Source organism: Cydia fagiglandana, chromosome 17 (genome assembly GCF_963556715.1).
Source record: "Cydia fagiglandana chromosome 17, ilCydFagi1.1, whole genome shotgun sequence".
In the NCBI taxonomy this organism is placed as follows: Eukaryota; Metazoa; Arthropoda; class Insecta; order Lepidoptera; family Tortricidae; genus Cydia; species Cydia fagiglandana.
Window position 1 is genome coordinate 13,669,716 of NC_085948.1, and position 16,679 is coordinate 13,686,394.

At 38.8% G+C, this 16,679-nt stretch overlaps 1 protein-coding gene across 1 annotated transcript in view; it reads right to left on the bottom strand.

Annotated features, from left to right (window-relative positions):
* LOC134672554 (ubiquitin conjugation factor E4 B) overlaps positions 1–15,953 on the bottom strand; it is a 35,086-nt gene extending 19,133 nt beyond the window's left edge. The window contains exons 1-6 of the mRNA XM_063530496.1: positions 15,760–15,953; positions 15,024–15,617; positions 9,966–10,107; positions 9,146–9,711; positions 8,490–8,714; positions 4,612–4,858 (exon numbers count right to left, since the gene is read on the bottom strand). Coding sequence (XP_063386566.1) covers positions 4,612–4,858; positions 8,490–8,714; positions 9,146–9,711; positions 9,966–10,107; positions 15,024–15,617; positions 15,760–15,783 — 1,798 coding nt within the window. The 5' untranslated portion in view covers positions 15,784–15,953. The remainder of the gene's footprint in view (positions 1–4,611; positions 4,859–8,489; positions 8,715–9,145; positions 9,712–9,965; positions 10,108–15,023; positions 15,618–15,759) is intronic.
* Between the last annotated feature and the right edge of the window lie 726 nt (positions 15,954–16,679).

Consider the following 16,679-nt stretch of genomic DNA (forward strand, 5'->3'; position numbering starts at 1 on the left):
AAACTAAAAGTTCTGAAAAATATCTATAAAATCTAAATATTGGAACGTAAACATATGTGTATGTTGTTGACTGTACTTTAAATAGTGGTAGAAATTATGTAAGCTGACTTTGAGTGCACGTAAACTTTTATTTAGCTTATTTCCATAGGTACCTTACTTGTGCACAGAATACCAAAAATATTATCTAGTATCAAAACTATAATTCCTACTAAGCAAAGTGTGACCAGCCCTAGATTTTTTGAATTTCCCGCCAATAATTTAGGTAAAATTTCAGTAGCCAGACTCTATAATTAAGGAAATACTTGCAAATATTAAGCAGACTAACATCGTGTTATGATTACCAGCTAAAATAAATTAACTTTAGCCTTAGAATTAATATTTATAAAACTTTTTGTCATTCTAACCTTAAAAACAAACACTAACTTTCCCGATTTTTGATATTTTCCTTATGGTTTCTCTTTGTTATTTTGCAGGCGCGTGAATATTTTGCCAGAAAAGATACATAGGTTCACAATAAATAATAATCGGCACTTACAAATAGTATAATATTCCACTCAAGTCCTCTATAATATTTACTTTTACTTTTACCATCCACTATAACACTTCATTGTCGCCATTACTATATTACGAATGAACAAAATTAAGACATTTTAGTTTCCTAAATGATTATTATTCTCTTGTAATCATTTTTGAAAACTCATTTAAAACTCATATTCTTATATCGTACTTATAAGAGATTATCTGTAGTGTTAAGGTTTCCTGTTACACCGAAATATAGCTGTAATGCAGCTATTATGCAGCTTATGTATTGCTTATACAGCTACTCTACAGCTCTAATAACGCGAAAGGCTGTATAATTTGGGCCCTTTTTTAACTTATAAGGGCTGTATAAGCGCTTATACAGCCTTTGTACAGCCTAACTGTACAGCTTATAGTATACAAATAAACTTCAATACAGCTTATATACAGCTTGCAATGCTACTTGGGCTTACGCTGCCAATTCCAACTCCTACGATTACAATTAATATTAATTTCATTATTTCGTCGGAACTCATATTAAAGTACAAAAATCAACAACGCACCATAAATCCAATAAAACAGAAATACAGAGTGAAAATTTTTCAACTTTGCCTCCATAACAATTAAAAAAAATAACTACGCGTGTTTGAGTAGACCTTTTTACTGCTAACGTTTAGATGAAATATTTTAAATGTTTTTATTTGTGTACTTAAATTTATAATATAAATTATAGAATTTGGTTAATAATATATTATTTATTATGTTTATGTTGATTTTATACAAATAAAACTGCAAATTATAGCAAACATTGTTTTTTGTTTTTTTTTATAGGCGTAGTGGCAGAGTGTCATTACGGACCATAAAGCAAATACTGCCTTTAGTTTTTTTTTATGGATGAATGTCACGATGCTGTGTCACAAATATCTGTGAAATGGAAATTAAAAAAGAGGACTTTGCCGGCCTAGGCCTGCAAGATTTGTATGAAATTCCATTAACTACCTATTGTCCTAGCCGCACCTGAAACATCATACTTCGCAGCCTATTATAAGGAACATAACATCAATATTTCATTGCATGTTTGAGAAAATTACTTTTATTTTAAACATAGTATACCTATATATAGTAAGTTGGTTACCTAAGAGGAATAAAAATTTAATCTTCTGCGCGTTTACCCATTATATTAGTGTCTGGAAAATGATTTGTCAAAATGGAGTGTATAAACTATGGACCGACTGGAAAGTCATGAATGAAACATTAGTGATTCAATCGTTAACAAATCGTTAACTGTGCGCTTTATCTAAATAATATGGATCATTTATTCTGATAATTTATAGGTAGATAATAAAATTGGGACACCGTTGAATACTTGCGAAGTATGTATGTACATATATTGAGATATGTCCCAGGATAAATGCAAAAATATATTGTAACGAACTCTTTTGTGTGAGACTGCGGAACATGTTATTTCGAGTAAACCGTCTGCGGCGCAAATGTTAAATTATCTTATTTGGGACAAATGTATTTACATTTATTGCCTGTATTGCTGTATACCTACGTGACGGCGCATTTATAACAAAGAATGAATCACGTAGTTCGACAAAGCGTTCTGAGGGCCTACCTGTCTCTGTCGCACTTGTAAATTCGTACGTAAGTGTGACAGCGAGGCAACACGTCGAACGTGGTTCGCGGTAGGCCCTCTGTTCGGGAGATCGAGAATTAAAGAGGGTGTCAAGGCGACCGGTGCTATAAAGCGCAAGGTAAAAGCTCGTACGGTACGAATTTCATCGACGCGCGAAAGTTTATGGCCCTTTTATACTCTGTAAAATTAAACATGGGTCACTATGGAACCAAAATGGTGCCAAATTGATGGTAAAGAGTTGCTGAGGAGTTGAGGACTCACTTCTGTTTCGTTTCATGGTGGTCCATTATAAGAACTACTTAATACATAATGTAAATAATTGATTGTTATGAACTGTGTGTACCTATTATGTGACTTATAAATATGTTATATACGTATTTACGAATAAATGATCTGAAATCTGAACTGAACATGTCCGAAATTGCAGTAAAGCAAATATGACCAAAATAATGTTAAGTAATGTATATTTCGTCAAGCAATTTCTCATAAAACGTTAAACCTATTGTATAGCAACTGAACAAATACTTCCAAGAAATTTTAATAATATACTGGGCCTCTTTGTATTACCTATAACGGCACAATGACTATAATATGTACTTATATCTTACAATCTCCTTAAGTTACAGATTGTCATCGAGATAAGGTTGAAACGCGCTTAGGTTTCAAACACGTATGTAAATGGAAACGTAGCATTAGATCCATCTGTTAGCTATAAAACAATTGACGACGCACCTATTCTCGCAACTTCCTCAAAGAACAAGTAAACATAAATATTTTCACAAAATCTAATGAGTCGATCTGGACGCTGGGAAGTAAAGAAATTGGAGCGGTTCCAATACAAAATTGTCTAATAGCAACGGAGGTGAGCGACATTTCGGAGAAACATGCGCGCTATTTTCGCCAGTCATTAAACAGTCTTGTTTTTATTATCCAAACAAACTCAGGGCGTAGTACTATCGTCGTATATTTAGTTCCGTAATGCACGGGTAAGGTACACGCGCACATATAAGGGAGCTCCATCTCGTAGTATCTATTGTTCAAACTGACCTGTGTGGATATTTTTATATTGAACGTCCTTGATCTTGGCCTAAAGGTCAGTGTTGTTGGATAGAAAATGATGAAATGCGCATTAGAATGTGTTTAAGAAATTATAGTTTATTCTGAACTTTTCGCAGTATAAACACATTGCACGCTACATATTTTATTAGTTATTACAGATATTGCATAAACACAAGTAATCGGCAACAAAAATTCTTAGGATAGGTAACATTACCTACCTACATAATATATACAAGTATATTAATTAATTTATTACTCTGTTAGCTGTGAAAATCCACAGCGATAACGAATTTGCAATACCTATTTACGTCACGTCACAGTTGCGTGGACAAAAGAGAACTTTTCCTTCGCAATTATACATCTAATTAATCAACGATATACGCTCAGACGTCATTTCATTAGCACCTGCTCTCAAACACCGTTACTCAAAAGTCAATGTCGTTCGAGTAGGTACTAGGTACATAGGCGTTATCGTCTGCTCGACTGCCAAGAGTGAAAACACCACTTGCCTATGATTGAAATGTTTTGAGATGAACGAAAACAAAAAAGTATCCTATTATAATTACTGCTGCTTACACGTTAAAGTCCATTTCAGAATGGATTTATTTGTTACAAATGTTTATCTCGAATGATTTCAACGTTAGTATTTTTGAGCAGTGAATAATGACACTTCGTAGCAACCGCCGTAAGCTTTGGAGTCAATGCCAGGTGGATAAACTCTTCTGTAATTGTCTTTTTACGATTTTTACACATCACATGTTTCCGAGAACATACAAATTTATTCCTGAACAATGATACTGTTTTTTTTTCAAAGTGGAAACTGAAATAGAAACGTACCTAGGCACCTGCCAAAGTCTCCGAAAAGCCATTTATAAAATCATGACATGACAAAATATAAATTCGAGTTAATTAATTGTAAACTTTCTAAGTTACGGTTAGGTATATTTTGTGGCTTATATGTTACGTGTTGTTTTCTGCTTTTATTTTTCCACGAATAAACTCTAGTTAGTCTATTCTATCTTCTGAAGAGTTTCTGAACGTAACTAAAGGAGTTATGGGCAAGGGCGAACGCGATAAATTATCTATATGATAAACAATGAGAGATGAAGACGCGAGAAATAAGTAAACGTTAACCTTTTGAACGCCAAACGGCGCATCCACTGCCACTGACGCCACGGGGGTAAAATTTAGTTTTGTACATAAATAATGCCAACCCAAAAGTGGGGTGTTTTTCAGTAGATTTTCATCAAAAACGATCGACGTCAAATGCCGTCTTTGGTGTCGTTGTCACGATTTTGCGTTGACGTCAATTGCCCTCTGTAGCGTTCAAAAGGTTAAACCAATGCAATAAGGTTCAAAGCTGGTTGTATTCTAGTAGTTATGAAATCACTCACCGGCCAGCGATCTCTCATCGGTCTGCAACTGCGCTCTGCGTTCATTCCTCTGCAGGAGCGCAGCGAAGTAGTTAAGGAAAGGTTCCCTCGCATCAGGGCACAGCAGGATGTTATGGCAGATGTTGTGAAGCGTGTTCCTGCTGGCTTCCACCTCGAGTTGTAACGCGAACGCTAAGCTGCGGTCGCCTGAGCCCGTTGCGAAGAGACGCTCGGCGAGACGGGGGTTTTCTTCCGCGAATAACGATATCTGAAATAAATGTTGCGTTAAGTAGTTAATATAACAGGCATGCTACCACTTGTAGGATAAATTGTTTGTGGCAAGCTTAAAAGTAAAAAGAAAAATTATAATATTCGAGCATCCGTATAATGTTATAGCGTAGCATATCTGTTAAGACGCAATAGTCTGAAACCGTTTCTTTCTTTCTACTAAACTTTAAGATGATTGCAAGTATAGATATGTATGTATATGCTTTAGTTTGTATCAAGATTGCACCGAATAATCGAATACGATTCACTTGAGCGCTCGTGAAATCACTAGAAAGAGTAAATTAAAGATCAGTCGATTTTTTAAAACAAGTAAGTATATTAAACTAAATACAGTCAGCAGCAGAAGTCGCTATACACTCCAGGTGCTCAAAGAGAGGTAAACGTTTAAACTGTCAAAAAGTTGTTGACTGTCATGGTAGTATTTACTTGTGAGCGCTCAACGTGTCACAAATATGTTAACAGTCGCTATTCATTAATTTCTACACTTACAACAAGTCATTGATACCTTAGCTGTCAAAAAACCAATGGTATCTAAGCGGTCAACGTGTCAAATATATCTGAACAATATGGAAAAATAGACTTTAAAGCATACAAGTATGGTCGAATATTGAATGAAAGATAGCCATGCTAATTTCAGGTAAAGCGTTTTGACAATCATCGAAAGCAGTACAGTCTTGTCATCACATACATCTATCTCACGTTTTGCCCTTCAACCATTTGACAGGAGCCTCGGGGTCAACTTACTGCAAATTATTTCTTTTAACAGAATCGTCAAGACGAATGACACATAGCAAAAGCTAACTGTAGCCGAATTTAGAGCTAATTGTCAAGGCACGTTGTGGTCTTGTTACTAAGGCGTTTGCTTTTCAAAGCAGAGACCGTGGGTTCAAATCTCAGTCGTACGCACCTAGAGATTACAGCTTTTTATTTTTTTTGGGTTTTGTTTCTATTATTAATTTGTGTCTTCTGGTTTTAATTTAATTTCGCATTAGTTTATATACTTAATTTTTAGTGTTCCGTACAAAACTTTCTTTACGGAACACTTATGGGATCACTTCGGCCTTGTTTTTGAAGATAATTTCACATGTAGCGTATGTACGACTTTCTATCAGGACGTTGTAAGTTTGAACCCGCAGTGGGCGTTACTTAGATTATTCCTGTGCGGAATGCCATTTGATATTTACTGCTAGGTTTGATATGTTTAACACCTTTACTGCCCGTGCTCCTCACGTGGGGCCACGGCTAGCCTCTACTACAAAGCCATAAAGTTTACATGTCAGATTGGGACAGTGAACGTGTTACGTTTCAATTCAATTATTTTCTCCTTCGTTCTTTGATCGATTCAGGGCATTTTAGTACTATACAGGTTAGCCCATTTAGATCGGTCAGTATGGGAAAATCTTTATTTTTTAAATTATTATATTATTATTTAAAAGCCTTTAAAAGCTTTATTTTTCAAAACGTTCGGGGTTCGATTCCCGAGCTGAGTAGGTACACGTTTTTTTTAAATGTATGAATGCAGTTTTTCGTGTTACTAAAATCGATGACATGATTCCTAAGAAGAGATCGGTGTATATCTTATAGTATCAGATTTTCCCATACTGGCCGATCTAAATGGGCCACCCTGTATAGTATATTTTACTACAATAAGTGGGCTAAATATATATATTAACATAGGTATATAATATGATCTACGGTTTGGAAGAACAGCCGCATATGACAGTTAAAATAAAAACACCAATCATTCTAGTAGAACCTACTTATTTATTGCCTAAGTTTGACATTTAACGATAAAATACTTCTTTAAGAAAGGAGGTGTCAATTCGTAGTGCTACAGTATTTATTTTAAAGTTAAACAGATAAAATGTTGATGCTTAGTTACCATTGAAATAACAACTGCTTAGCAACTGGTGGCACCCTGGCTGCTGACGTACGTGATTGGCAGTGCGTGTAGGTATTAATGACAGCAGCTTGAATTTGAGTGCTTAGTTACCACTGACTTTTTAACCGTTATTGTCATTGTGATTAAATAAGGGTGTATGTGTTAAAGAAAAACTCAGAAGTTAAGGTATTTGTGACGAACTGAAAGCCTACGTGAAAATGACATCTTAGATGTCCTTATTTTTGTGACGATTGAAGTGTGTATGTTTTCTTGGACACCTTGCCCGCTCAGGTATATCTGCTGCTGACTGTACATGTTGAGATTTCACGATAGCAATTAAAAGAAATATCGTAGCGAAAATACTCCTGACGTAGGTAAACATGCACCGGATCCAACAAAATTCTGCACTAGAATAATATTTAAAAATAGTGTAGATACGTATAGAATAGTATAATATCGGAATTGGAAACTCTTACGGATATATCTTGTAGAGGAATTTTCGAGAATCAACAAACTAAACAGTTTCAAAGAAATATTAAACCGAATTACCTTCGGCTTGCCCTAATACGGATACATTTACATAATATCTGTGAGCTTTGACCTCGCGAACCCTCATTGCTCCGCCATTTTTATAAATTGATAAAAATAAATGTAATCATTATGAACCCTCAGAAAATGTTACTAAATTCGGTTGAGAAATGCGACATCTATCTTAGAGAACAGCCGTAAATGCGGAAGGATTTTTGCCCAAACTAAAACGGAGAACTTCGATCTCGCTCGGTCAATAAGCGTCCATCTTCATCGCCCTATTCAATAATCATATCAATTCATGGAACGACCGAGGATCATCCCGGTAACCAAGTAATAATATTTCCACGAAGATATAGAGCATATCAAAATATATATGTTTATAGTTGTATGCCCTTGACATTGGGCCGCTTGGTCGTGGCCCAGAAAGGTGTATGCTACCCGTAACCTAGTTTTGAATGGCGCATATTGATTGACGGCGGGATTTGTTTGTTAGCGGACGGCTGACCCCGCATAACCCGCATTCGACTAGTTTTTAGTTCTCACGCTCTATTTTTAAGATTCCGTACCCAAAGGGTAAAAACGGGGCCCTATTACTAAGAATCCGCTGTCCGTCTGTCTGTCACCAGGGGGCTATTCATAAATTACGCCATTTCAAATTAGGGGGGTCTGGACATCGGATGATGGTAGCATGAAGTGGGAGGAAATAGGGTCATTCGAAGCATGATTTTTGGATGATTTTAGGGGGTCCCCCCCGGTCAAAAATAGATGACGTAATTTATAGACAGCCCCCAGGCTGTCACTCATGAACTTGAGTTACATAATACGGATGGATTAATTACTCGTGGAAAGAAAGAAATCTATATACTGCACAGCAAAGAAGGGACCGGATTGAAAGCTGTGTCGGACGATCACATCTCATTGTGGGGGCGAATGTTCTTAAAGGTATCGGTAAGTCTAATGCTGCTAAGGGTTACGAGAAGACGACCTACTATCCTTTGAGACGGGTGGTTTAAATATGAATCTGAAGCACCTGTAGCACCTGCACAGACCAAACCACTCAATATCTGATGAACGACGGCTCATACTTCTAGCTTCTAGCGCTAAGTCAAGTACAGCGCCATCTGTTTTGCATGTCAAACTAAGAGGCACGTTTTTTCCTTAGACTTTACCTCTCTATTATCAATTCTCTTTAACTCACCGAGAAGAAGGGCCCGAGGAAGCTGACTCTTGCGATCTCGCGGCCAGGCGCGGTGGTGACGGCGGCGGGGCACAGCGAGGGCAGGCGCGCCACCAGCTCGCACACGGGGCGCTGCGCGTGCCGCGGGCCCGCGCGCAGCTCGCACAGCGAGCGCAGCGCGCGCAGCGCGGGCGACACGCAGCCGCGCATCTCCGACCGAATACCCATTAATAGGGGTACGAATACCTGTGGAAGGCTTTGTTGTTCATCCGTCCCTCGAACTAACTTGCAGCTGTACTTGAACGTATTGAAAAGCAGACCCGTTTCTGATCGTTGCTCTTGAAAAGTCATTTGAATTAGATTTTATAAAACTAAAATAATTTCGTTTTAATAAGGTTTCAAATTTATAACAAGCGCAGCGACTACTTCACATTTAGTTTAGGCTAGCTTTTAAAATCTGTGATGTACTTTTGTTTCGGTAGCTTTTTGTACTATAAATTAGTGAAATTTAACTAAGCTTTCGCTGTGTAAGTAATAAAATGTCGTACTAAGTGGATTTATTATAGAGTCTGTGCGGATAAAGAAGCTCGTAGAATGTATGGGCTCCCTTACACTGTTCTCTTTCCGCACAGACTCCATTAGTCTATTATATTCTGAAAACTGTGAATTTGACTTACGTCTTCAAAAACTTCTTTATCCAAATACGTGGCGACTAATAATTCTGGCACAAGCCCGGTCGGCGCGTTACCGATAAGCAAGTATGGCAACAACGGAGACTTCCGGCACTTCTCCAGGTCCATCTTGTCTCGCAGCACTAGCACTAAATGACTCACAAGCAAAGTTCTTAAGTTCTGTAACAAATCACTCAAAGGCGGCTCCGAACTCTTCTTTGGATGCTCTCTTTCATAAATGTTTATATTGTTGTAGAATCTTAATACGTAACTAACGGCTAACCCCTGCGTGGGGATCGTTTTAGGGATGGGTAAAGATGGTGCCGGGCAACCCGACTTGTCCGGATCATTGTCTGACGACAACGGGCCACCTCCGGTTAAAGTGTCGTCGCCGCAATCTTCGTTCAGTCTTTTGGTTGTTTCGGAAACGGCGATGAGTTTTTGGTTTAGGGGGTCAGCGCCGTTGGATATCTGGAGGATGACGTCCATGAGAGCCTCTGACGCCATCTCTTCTAAACTTAGCTTAGGGTTGTCGAGCAGCGACGCCGCGACTGAAGGTACGTAAATACCGCCTGCAAGAAAACATTGCATTCAAAACCCCCTTTTGCCCACATCATCTCAAAACAAGAAGAAGCGAGATATCTAATTGATATACATTTCATTTGTTATGAAGTTAGATACCTTAATAACACAGGGGGAGCAATCCAAACTCACGACGATGCCGACGTTTTGGTCTATTTCAAACTCACCCAAAGATGACAAAGATATTGACCCATTTGCAATGGCAAGCGGAAAGACGGGAAACCATTGCACATGTCCTACTTACCAGCACTGTCTTCTGACCAGGACACCTGCAGGATCTTGCCCACGATGGTCCGCAGCTGTTCCTCCGTCAGTTCTGTGCAACTAACAGTCCGGGAGCGGGAGATCTTCCGTGCCGGTGACGCGGTCGAGTCATTATCTTCCACCTGATAGCAATGTTACATGAGAAAAAACTGTCACAGTTCGTATTGATAACCGATATGAGCTTTCGCGAGTGCAGCCCAATAATAGGTACTGGAATTGGCCTCATCACTATTGCGCGGCATGGACTGATAGATGAGCATCGCCGCAATGGCGGCGTCGTAGTGGAGTTTCCCAAGTTATGTCTGTTTTATTGTATTAAATCCTTTATTTGATGACGATTGGTGTTTTAGTTTAACAGTATGTATATAACAGGCAACAGGTAACACATGTACAGTTGTTAAGGGAAGATAAACAAAAACTGGTTCTAGAACTGAAACTGGCTTATCTACCTACCTATAGAAAAGTAATACAGTTCCTTTTTTCCTTTTAGCGCGACTTGACTTGCACGTGACGCGCATTAAATTCCTCTCTTTACGGCATCAGAATTTAGATACATCGTTCGTTCTTCTCATGCTCAGTTACCTTAATCAATCCGTCGATTGAGGAGAAGCCATTCATTCTGTTACCAAAAATTCAGTGGTTTCTGGTAATCGATAAGCGATAGTGCCTTGTGCCACTAAGGCGTAAGTCAACAAATCAGTTTGATCTGAATAAATGGTTTTAATATAATTGTTCGGTATGCTTTTACTTAAAATTCAGTCTAACATTTTTAGGGTGAGGTATAACACTAAACTCTCTCGTTTTGTGTAAATATTTCCTAGCTGAAACGTCGGAAAAAAGGTAAAATAATGAAATTTAATCGTGTTAGACCCGTTATTAATGACATAAATGCATTGTTAATGGCATTATTTTTAGGGTTCCTTAGAATCCAGGGTGGGCCAAATCTCGATTTCCAATTTTTTTTTGGATTCCTCACGTCGTGGGCTATCAGAATATACCCCATGTATGTTAGCTGATTTTTCGTAGTTTTCGAGTTATGGATTTTTTAACTTTTGTTACGAAATTCCGGGGCACCATGTTTCTGTGATGTACGCAGGATCTATTTTGCGTCTGATGCATCTCCTAAGTACTCAAACGAGCCTACGCAGTACCTGAGTGTACATAAGTGATGTTGACCTAAAAGCGCATTGAGTCCTACGACTCCTACGAACCGCCCACCCGCTCCCTTGACCGCCATTTTGCTCAGGTAATTCTCCTAACTTTGATGCTTATTGTTATGTTTATTGTCCTTTACCTTTCGATTAAATTGTATTGTATTCTTTATGTATTTCAATAAACAGTAAAATGATATGAAGGGAGGTAATTCAAGCTATAGAGAACGGAAAACAGAAATAAAAACTCCAAAACTGAACAATAGGGCTTTTAATTATATTCGACCCAGACGCACTTGAGGTCTGCCGCGAAATTATAAATAAATGCTCTCTAAATTCTTAGCAAGAAACAGAAAATATGAAATATTTGTTGATTACCCTAATTCCTAATACATTTTAAATGCTTACACGTGTCTAGACACGTGTACAAAACAACACCAACATACGTGCACATTGAATGTGAGGATCGCCGGCGGTCTGTGGTTTCCTACCCCAGGGTCGGAGATACCGACACGGCATTAACTTTGTATCGATCGATATCTATACGGTTAATTACAGCGACTCTACGACCGTGACTCTTTCTCTGTCCATTAGTTACGAGGCTAAATAGCTTAGAACAATTTTCCTTGGTATTAGGTTATTAGTTATTACAATGCATCACTGGAAAGGTACTCTGAAAAGGTATATAAGTATATATATTTCGTTCAGAAGTTCTATTTAAAATGGCCAATCTTCGCTGTACTTAGTAACTGTACCTAAGTACCAGAATATTCTAAAAGGACCACGCCAAAATCGTGTAATGCATCTACCGGTAAAAAAATGTTTGAAAAGAAGTAAAGTTGTAGAAGAAGAAAATTACTTATTACGCGGAAAATCGTATTAGGCTGGTACTTTTAACGATAATTTATTTCAAAAATAATATCTGCTGATATTGTGCTGTGAGCCTTAAATGTAAGTGTAAGTCAAGGATTGACTTCTGCCGTCAAGTTTTCCGGTCAGACCTTAAGTGGTATTAATTGGTCTGACCGTGTAGTTGGGATTTATATAAACCAGGTCAATGGAGGCGCATTTTGCTCACGTACCGTTATAAATGCGTCATGTTTGTTAGTGAAATATCCCGTAAAGAGATGTTCCTTATTGAGGAGTCGACCCACAGTTGTGTCTTAAACTAAAAGAGTTTGATATATTTACGACAACGAACCTACATGTATACCTAGGATTTCGTAGCAAGCGTTCACATGAACAAACCACTTCAATCAACTTGCATTATGCTAATGTACCGTTAAATGTGTCACTAATGTTTCTGCCCTACCTCATAAATGTATCGCAATGCATATATTTTATGAGAAGAAAACAATCTCGGAACACTTTCCGAGATCTTATTGTAGTTCGGGCAATCTAGAAAGCGAACAATGAATAAATGATGTAATAGGTGCGCCTACGAACCGCGGACATTATATTGTGACGTCACGAGCGAGTGTCACGTAACTGAAGCTCTGGTTAGGTTTGGTCAGTGCGCAGTGCATGGCTTAATGCGTGCCAGTGTGAATGTGATCTCCGATTATACGTAGTAGTAAAAGAGTCTCGGGGCCATGTTATAACAGGGAACTAGCTCAAAGTCAAGATCAACTGTTTTTGTCCAGAGTGAATCTAATGTGTAACTTTGCTGATACAAAGTCAGTGGCGAAGCGTTGATCAAGCCAGAGCTAATTTTGACTTTCTTTTTCCTTTGAGACATCTAAGAAATAGGCGCTCAATTATATAACACTAGACAAGTCGACTAGATAGCTAGCTAGCATGGATATCTACTACTATACCTACAGCTATAACTCAAAACATCTCGTCTCGTTAGAGGAGGCCTGTGCTGTGCCCACAGCAGTATGACGTAAAAAGTCGAATAATCGTCAGCCACGTTTCAAATATTCACGCACGTTTGCGGGCTTTCGTTGATTCTCCAAATTCAGGGAACTTTGAAAATAAACGACGAGAGTTCGGAGGTAATAACAAAAAAATACCTCATTTCCTTGGCGGTAAAGCCAACTATGTTTCAGCGTGTAACTAACTGCATCATTCGGCATGGATTAAGCTCCGGTCAAGATTAGGGGTCTACGATCTTCCCTGCTTAAGGCGAATAAAAAGAGGTCATTGGGGTCACGAGTGTAGCTACTTATATTTTGCGGTAGGGGCCATAACTCGACTAACGACCTCAGATAAGAGTGCCAGGACGAACCTATCGTTGACAAGATGTAAGGATGCTAGTGATTTTATTTAAAGGTGAATGCCTAAAATACCCAAAGCAAAGGGGTTGGACAACTTTTAGTCTTTTAATACCTTTAATGCCAAATGCATTAAAAATCATCAGTTTCAGGCATCTTCGGAGTTCGGACACATTTCCAAAGAAGCCGGACGCGATCTCAAAAGCATGAACCGGATACTGATCATTTTAGGCCATATGGAAAAGAGGTGTGGTATTTTCAGAGTTACGAGATGGTTTGGTTTGACATTAAGAAATCGGCTGGCGGTAGCGCGCACCGCGCGATAAGTCGATAACACATGGGGCCGATCAATATTTAACAAGGAATAAGAACAGACGGTGAACAAGGTCTGTGTAAAGCTATCTTTGTAGCTAAGATTGACTGTTCAAGTGTACATTTCTGATTTAACCGTGTTATCTTGAGCGTGTCATGTCACGGTACACAAACGTTTTTGAAGAGCATTAAACATGGAAAACAATGTACATAAGCAATTAAATGTAAATGCGATGTAGGAATTTACATTTTAGCATTGTAATTTGCACTGACACCCATTATCAAAACGTACGTAACTTATATAATGTAGCAATTAACAGTGTCAAGTTATGAACTTGATTAATTACCATTATTTAAAAGCCTTTCACTAGCAGAGATTCCAGACCAGACAGACCAGAATAAGGAAATTTTTCCTAGGATATTACAGTGTGGGTGAAGTTTTGTATGAACACCTTTAATTTGGCAGAAATCAGGGAAAGTCGTGAATTCAAACTCCTCAGCGCTCAACAGGATCAATGATTCTGGTTAAGAAAAAAATACAAAAAGAGGGTCAAAGACTTTGTTTAGTATTTTGGACAGTGGCAAATTAAGGGTGGACATCTTTAAACAACAAGGACAAAAATTAGGGTAGGTTGTTTTGTTTGCCATCAATAGGTATAAAAAAAGTTTGTACGCCAAAATGTAAAAACAACCTATTTTAAAATTTAACAAGATGCTAGCTCAAAAGCAAGAATTTTGGAGATTTGGCTTAAAGGACTCGTATCCAAAACTTAATAGTAAAAAAATTAGAATTTGAGATGGGGACTACCATGGTCTAATGGTCAGGATGTTAGCCACATACGCTGTAGACGCTGGTTTCGGCCTCAAGCCCGTTACTCAATTTATCTTTAATATATGACATCTATTTCAGTTTATAAGATGTATGCTATTACTGCTATTGTATGGCAGTGTATTTGTTAATGGAAATCGAAAATGTATAAGCATGGCCTGATCATTTATTTACCTATTGTACAAGGTTCTTTTGATTTATTTAAACAGATATTAGGTAAATTATGATGATATTTTGAATGGATTGAATGCTAATATCGGCCACACATGATTGGTTTTTACTAATTTTACATGTTTTATACACTTATTTAAGACTAGTAAGATTTGTATAACATTCTTATTTGAATTAATCTTATAAACATTTTTATCTGATTTTGAAAAGGTGCAAAATGCAAAACAGAGCTGTACTGAATCTTTAACAAATCTTATTTATTTTTATGTCAAGTGAATCTAATGCCTGCTTTGTTTAATTGTTATGAATTCAATGCAAGTCATGTTGTAGAGATATAAAAAAAACAAATGGCCACATACCTCCATGGGCTCCTGTTGTTGCTCAGACTGGGAATTCCTTTCTGACACATCATCCACTTCCATAGAGAGGGAACGTCTGGAGCAACTCGGTGAGGCATTGTTAGGCCGCGGCCGCACTGGGGACGGCTCAACAAACTGTGCCGGAGATATTGACCGGGAGGTGCTGTCCTCCCGCGGCGTGCCTTGCTCCACTCCAGTAGGTCGCGGCGAGCTTCCCACCCGCACTGAACCACAACTAACCAGTGTATCATCACCCATAGAATCAAAACTATACTGCCTTGTCTGAGACAGATCTGTCATTTTCGTGTCTGGCATCTCATCTAGTAAATTATTGTCTGTCTTTTCTGTAACAATTAAACCATCAGCAGGTATCTCTGTCTGATCATCACTTTTCTTAACTCCATCTGAATAGAATGGCTGTTTGTTGGCGTTTGCGATATCCTCTGGCGTGCTGGGCTCCGTGGAGGGCGCAGGCGGGCTGGCGCGCAGCGCGGGCAGGGGCGCGGACGCGCCAGGAGTGGCGGGCGGGCTCGCTGGCGCAGCACTGCCTGGCCCGCTCAGCGCCGCCAGCCGGGCCAGTCTCCGTCTCCGTATCTGCAACAACCACGAGGCTGCAGCACGTGCGACCAAACAAACTCGCGCGACCACTGAACGCCAACGCTTTGTTTTGTTACGAAATTAGACTTCCCATACGCACTATGCAGTAGCTCATCTACGAATCAAAATATGGACTCACCTCCTCCTGACTTAGTTCACTCATTGTGGCGGACGTTTATCTTGACTGTGAACTAAAACTATAGTATGCACTGTTTCTCTGAATTTCTTAAAATGTTAAACAAGAACGAATACGGAGCAAGCTACACAACGTCAAGCAGTCAGTCACCTCTCAGCTGACGGTGCTGCCAGGTACTGACCGAAAGTTTACCCTATGCTACTGATTACGTGAAGGTCAAAAAACAACGTACTTTAGATGAGATAATACTATTTTTACTAAATTATAATTGTTACTTCACTGCAGTCTTACATAAATGCGTCAACGTATAAAAGGGAAATGATTTTTTGTTGTCTGGAAGAAACCGAAGATTTTATAGTCTAAGCCTAAGCGCGCACCACGATTTTAATTTTTGCGACACGATTTTAGAATCGCGCTGTAATTTATCGCAGAAAATTCACTGCGCGCACTGCGATGAAAAGTCGACGATTTGTTCATTCTCGACGTGGATTTCGTACCAGTCGCTTGTCGTGAAACAATATGCAAACGTTGTATGACTTTGAGTATTTATACCACAAAGGTGATCTCCTTCTATTTCTATAATTAAACGGTCCACATCTAGCGTCTCATCATGTGACTCCATTGGAGAAGCAGGTTCCGATATGTTGACGCTTGGAGAGCGAAATGCCGACTGAGGTCCGGGGTGCGATTTTATTATCGCAGTGCGCGCGGGGCCATACAACTCCGCATGCTGCAATTCACTTTGCGACAATCGCGTCGCGAGCAGTCGCGGAAAAATGTGACAAATCACAATTTTAAAATCGCTGCGATTTTTTTGTCGCATATGCGCGCACTGCCATATAAACACATACGTTACATTTCTGCGACAAAATTATCGCGCGACAAAAAGTCGTGGTGCGCGCTTGGCCTAAGATTTATCTGAT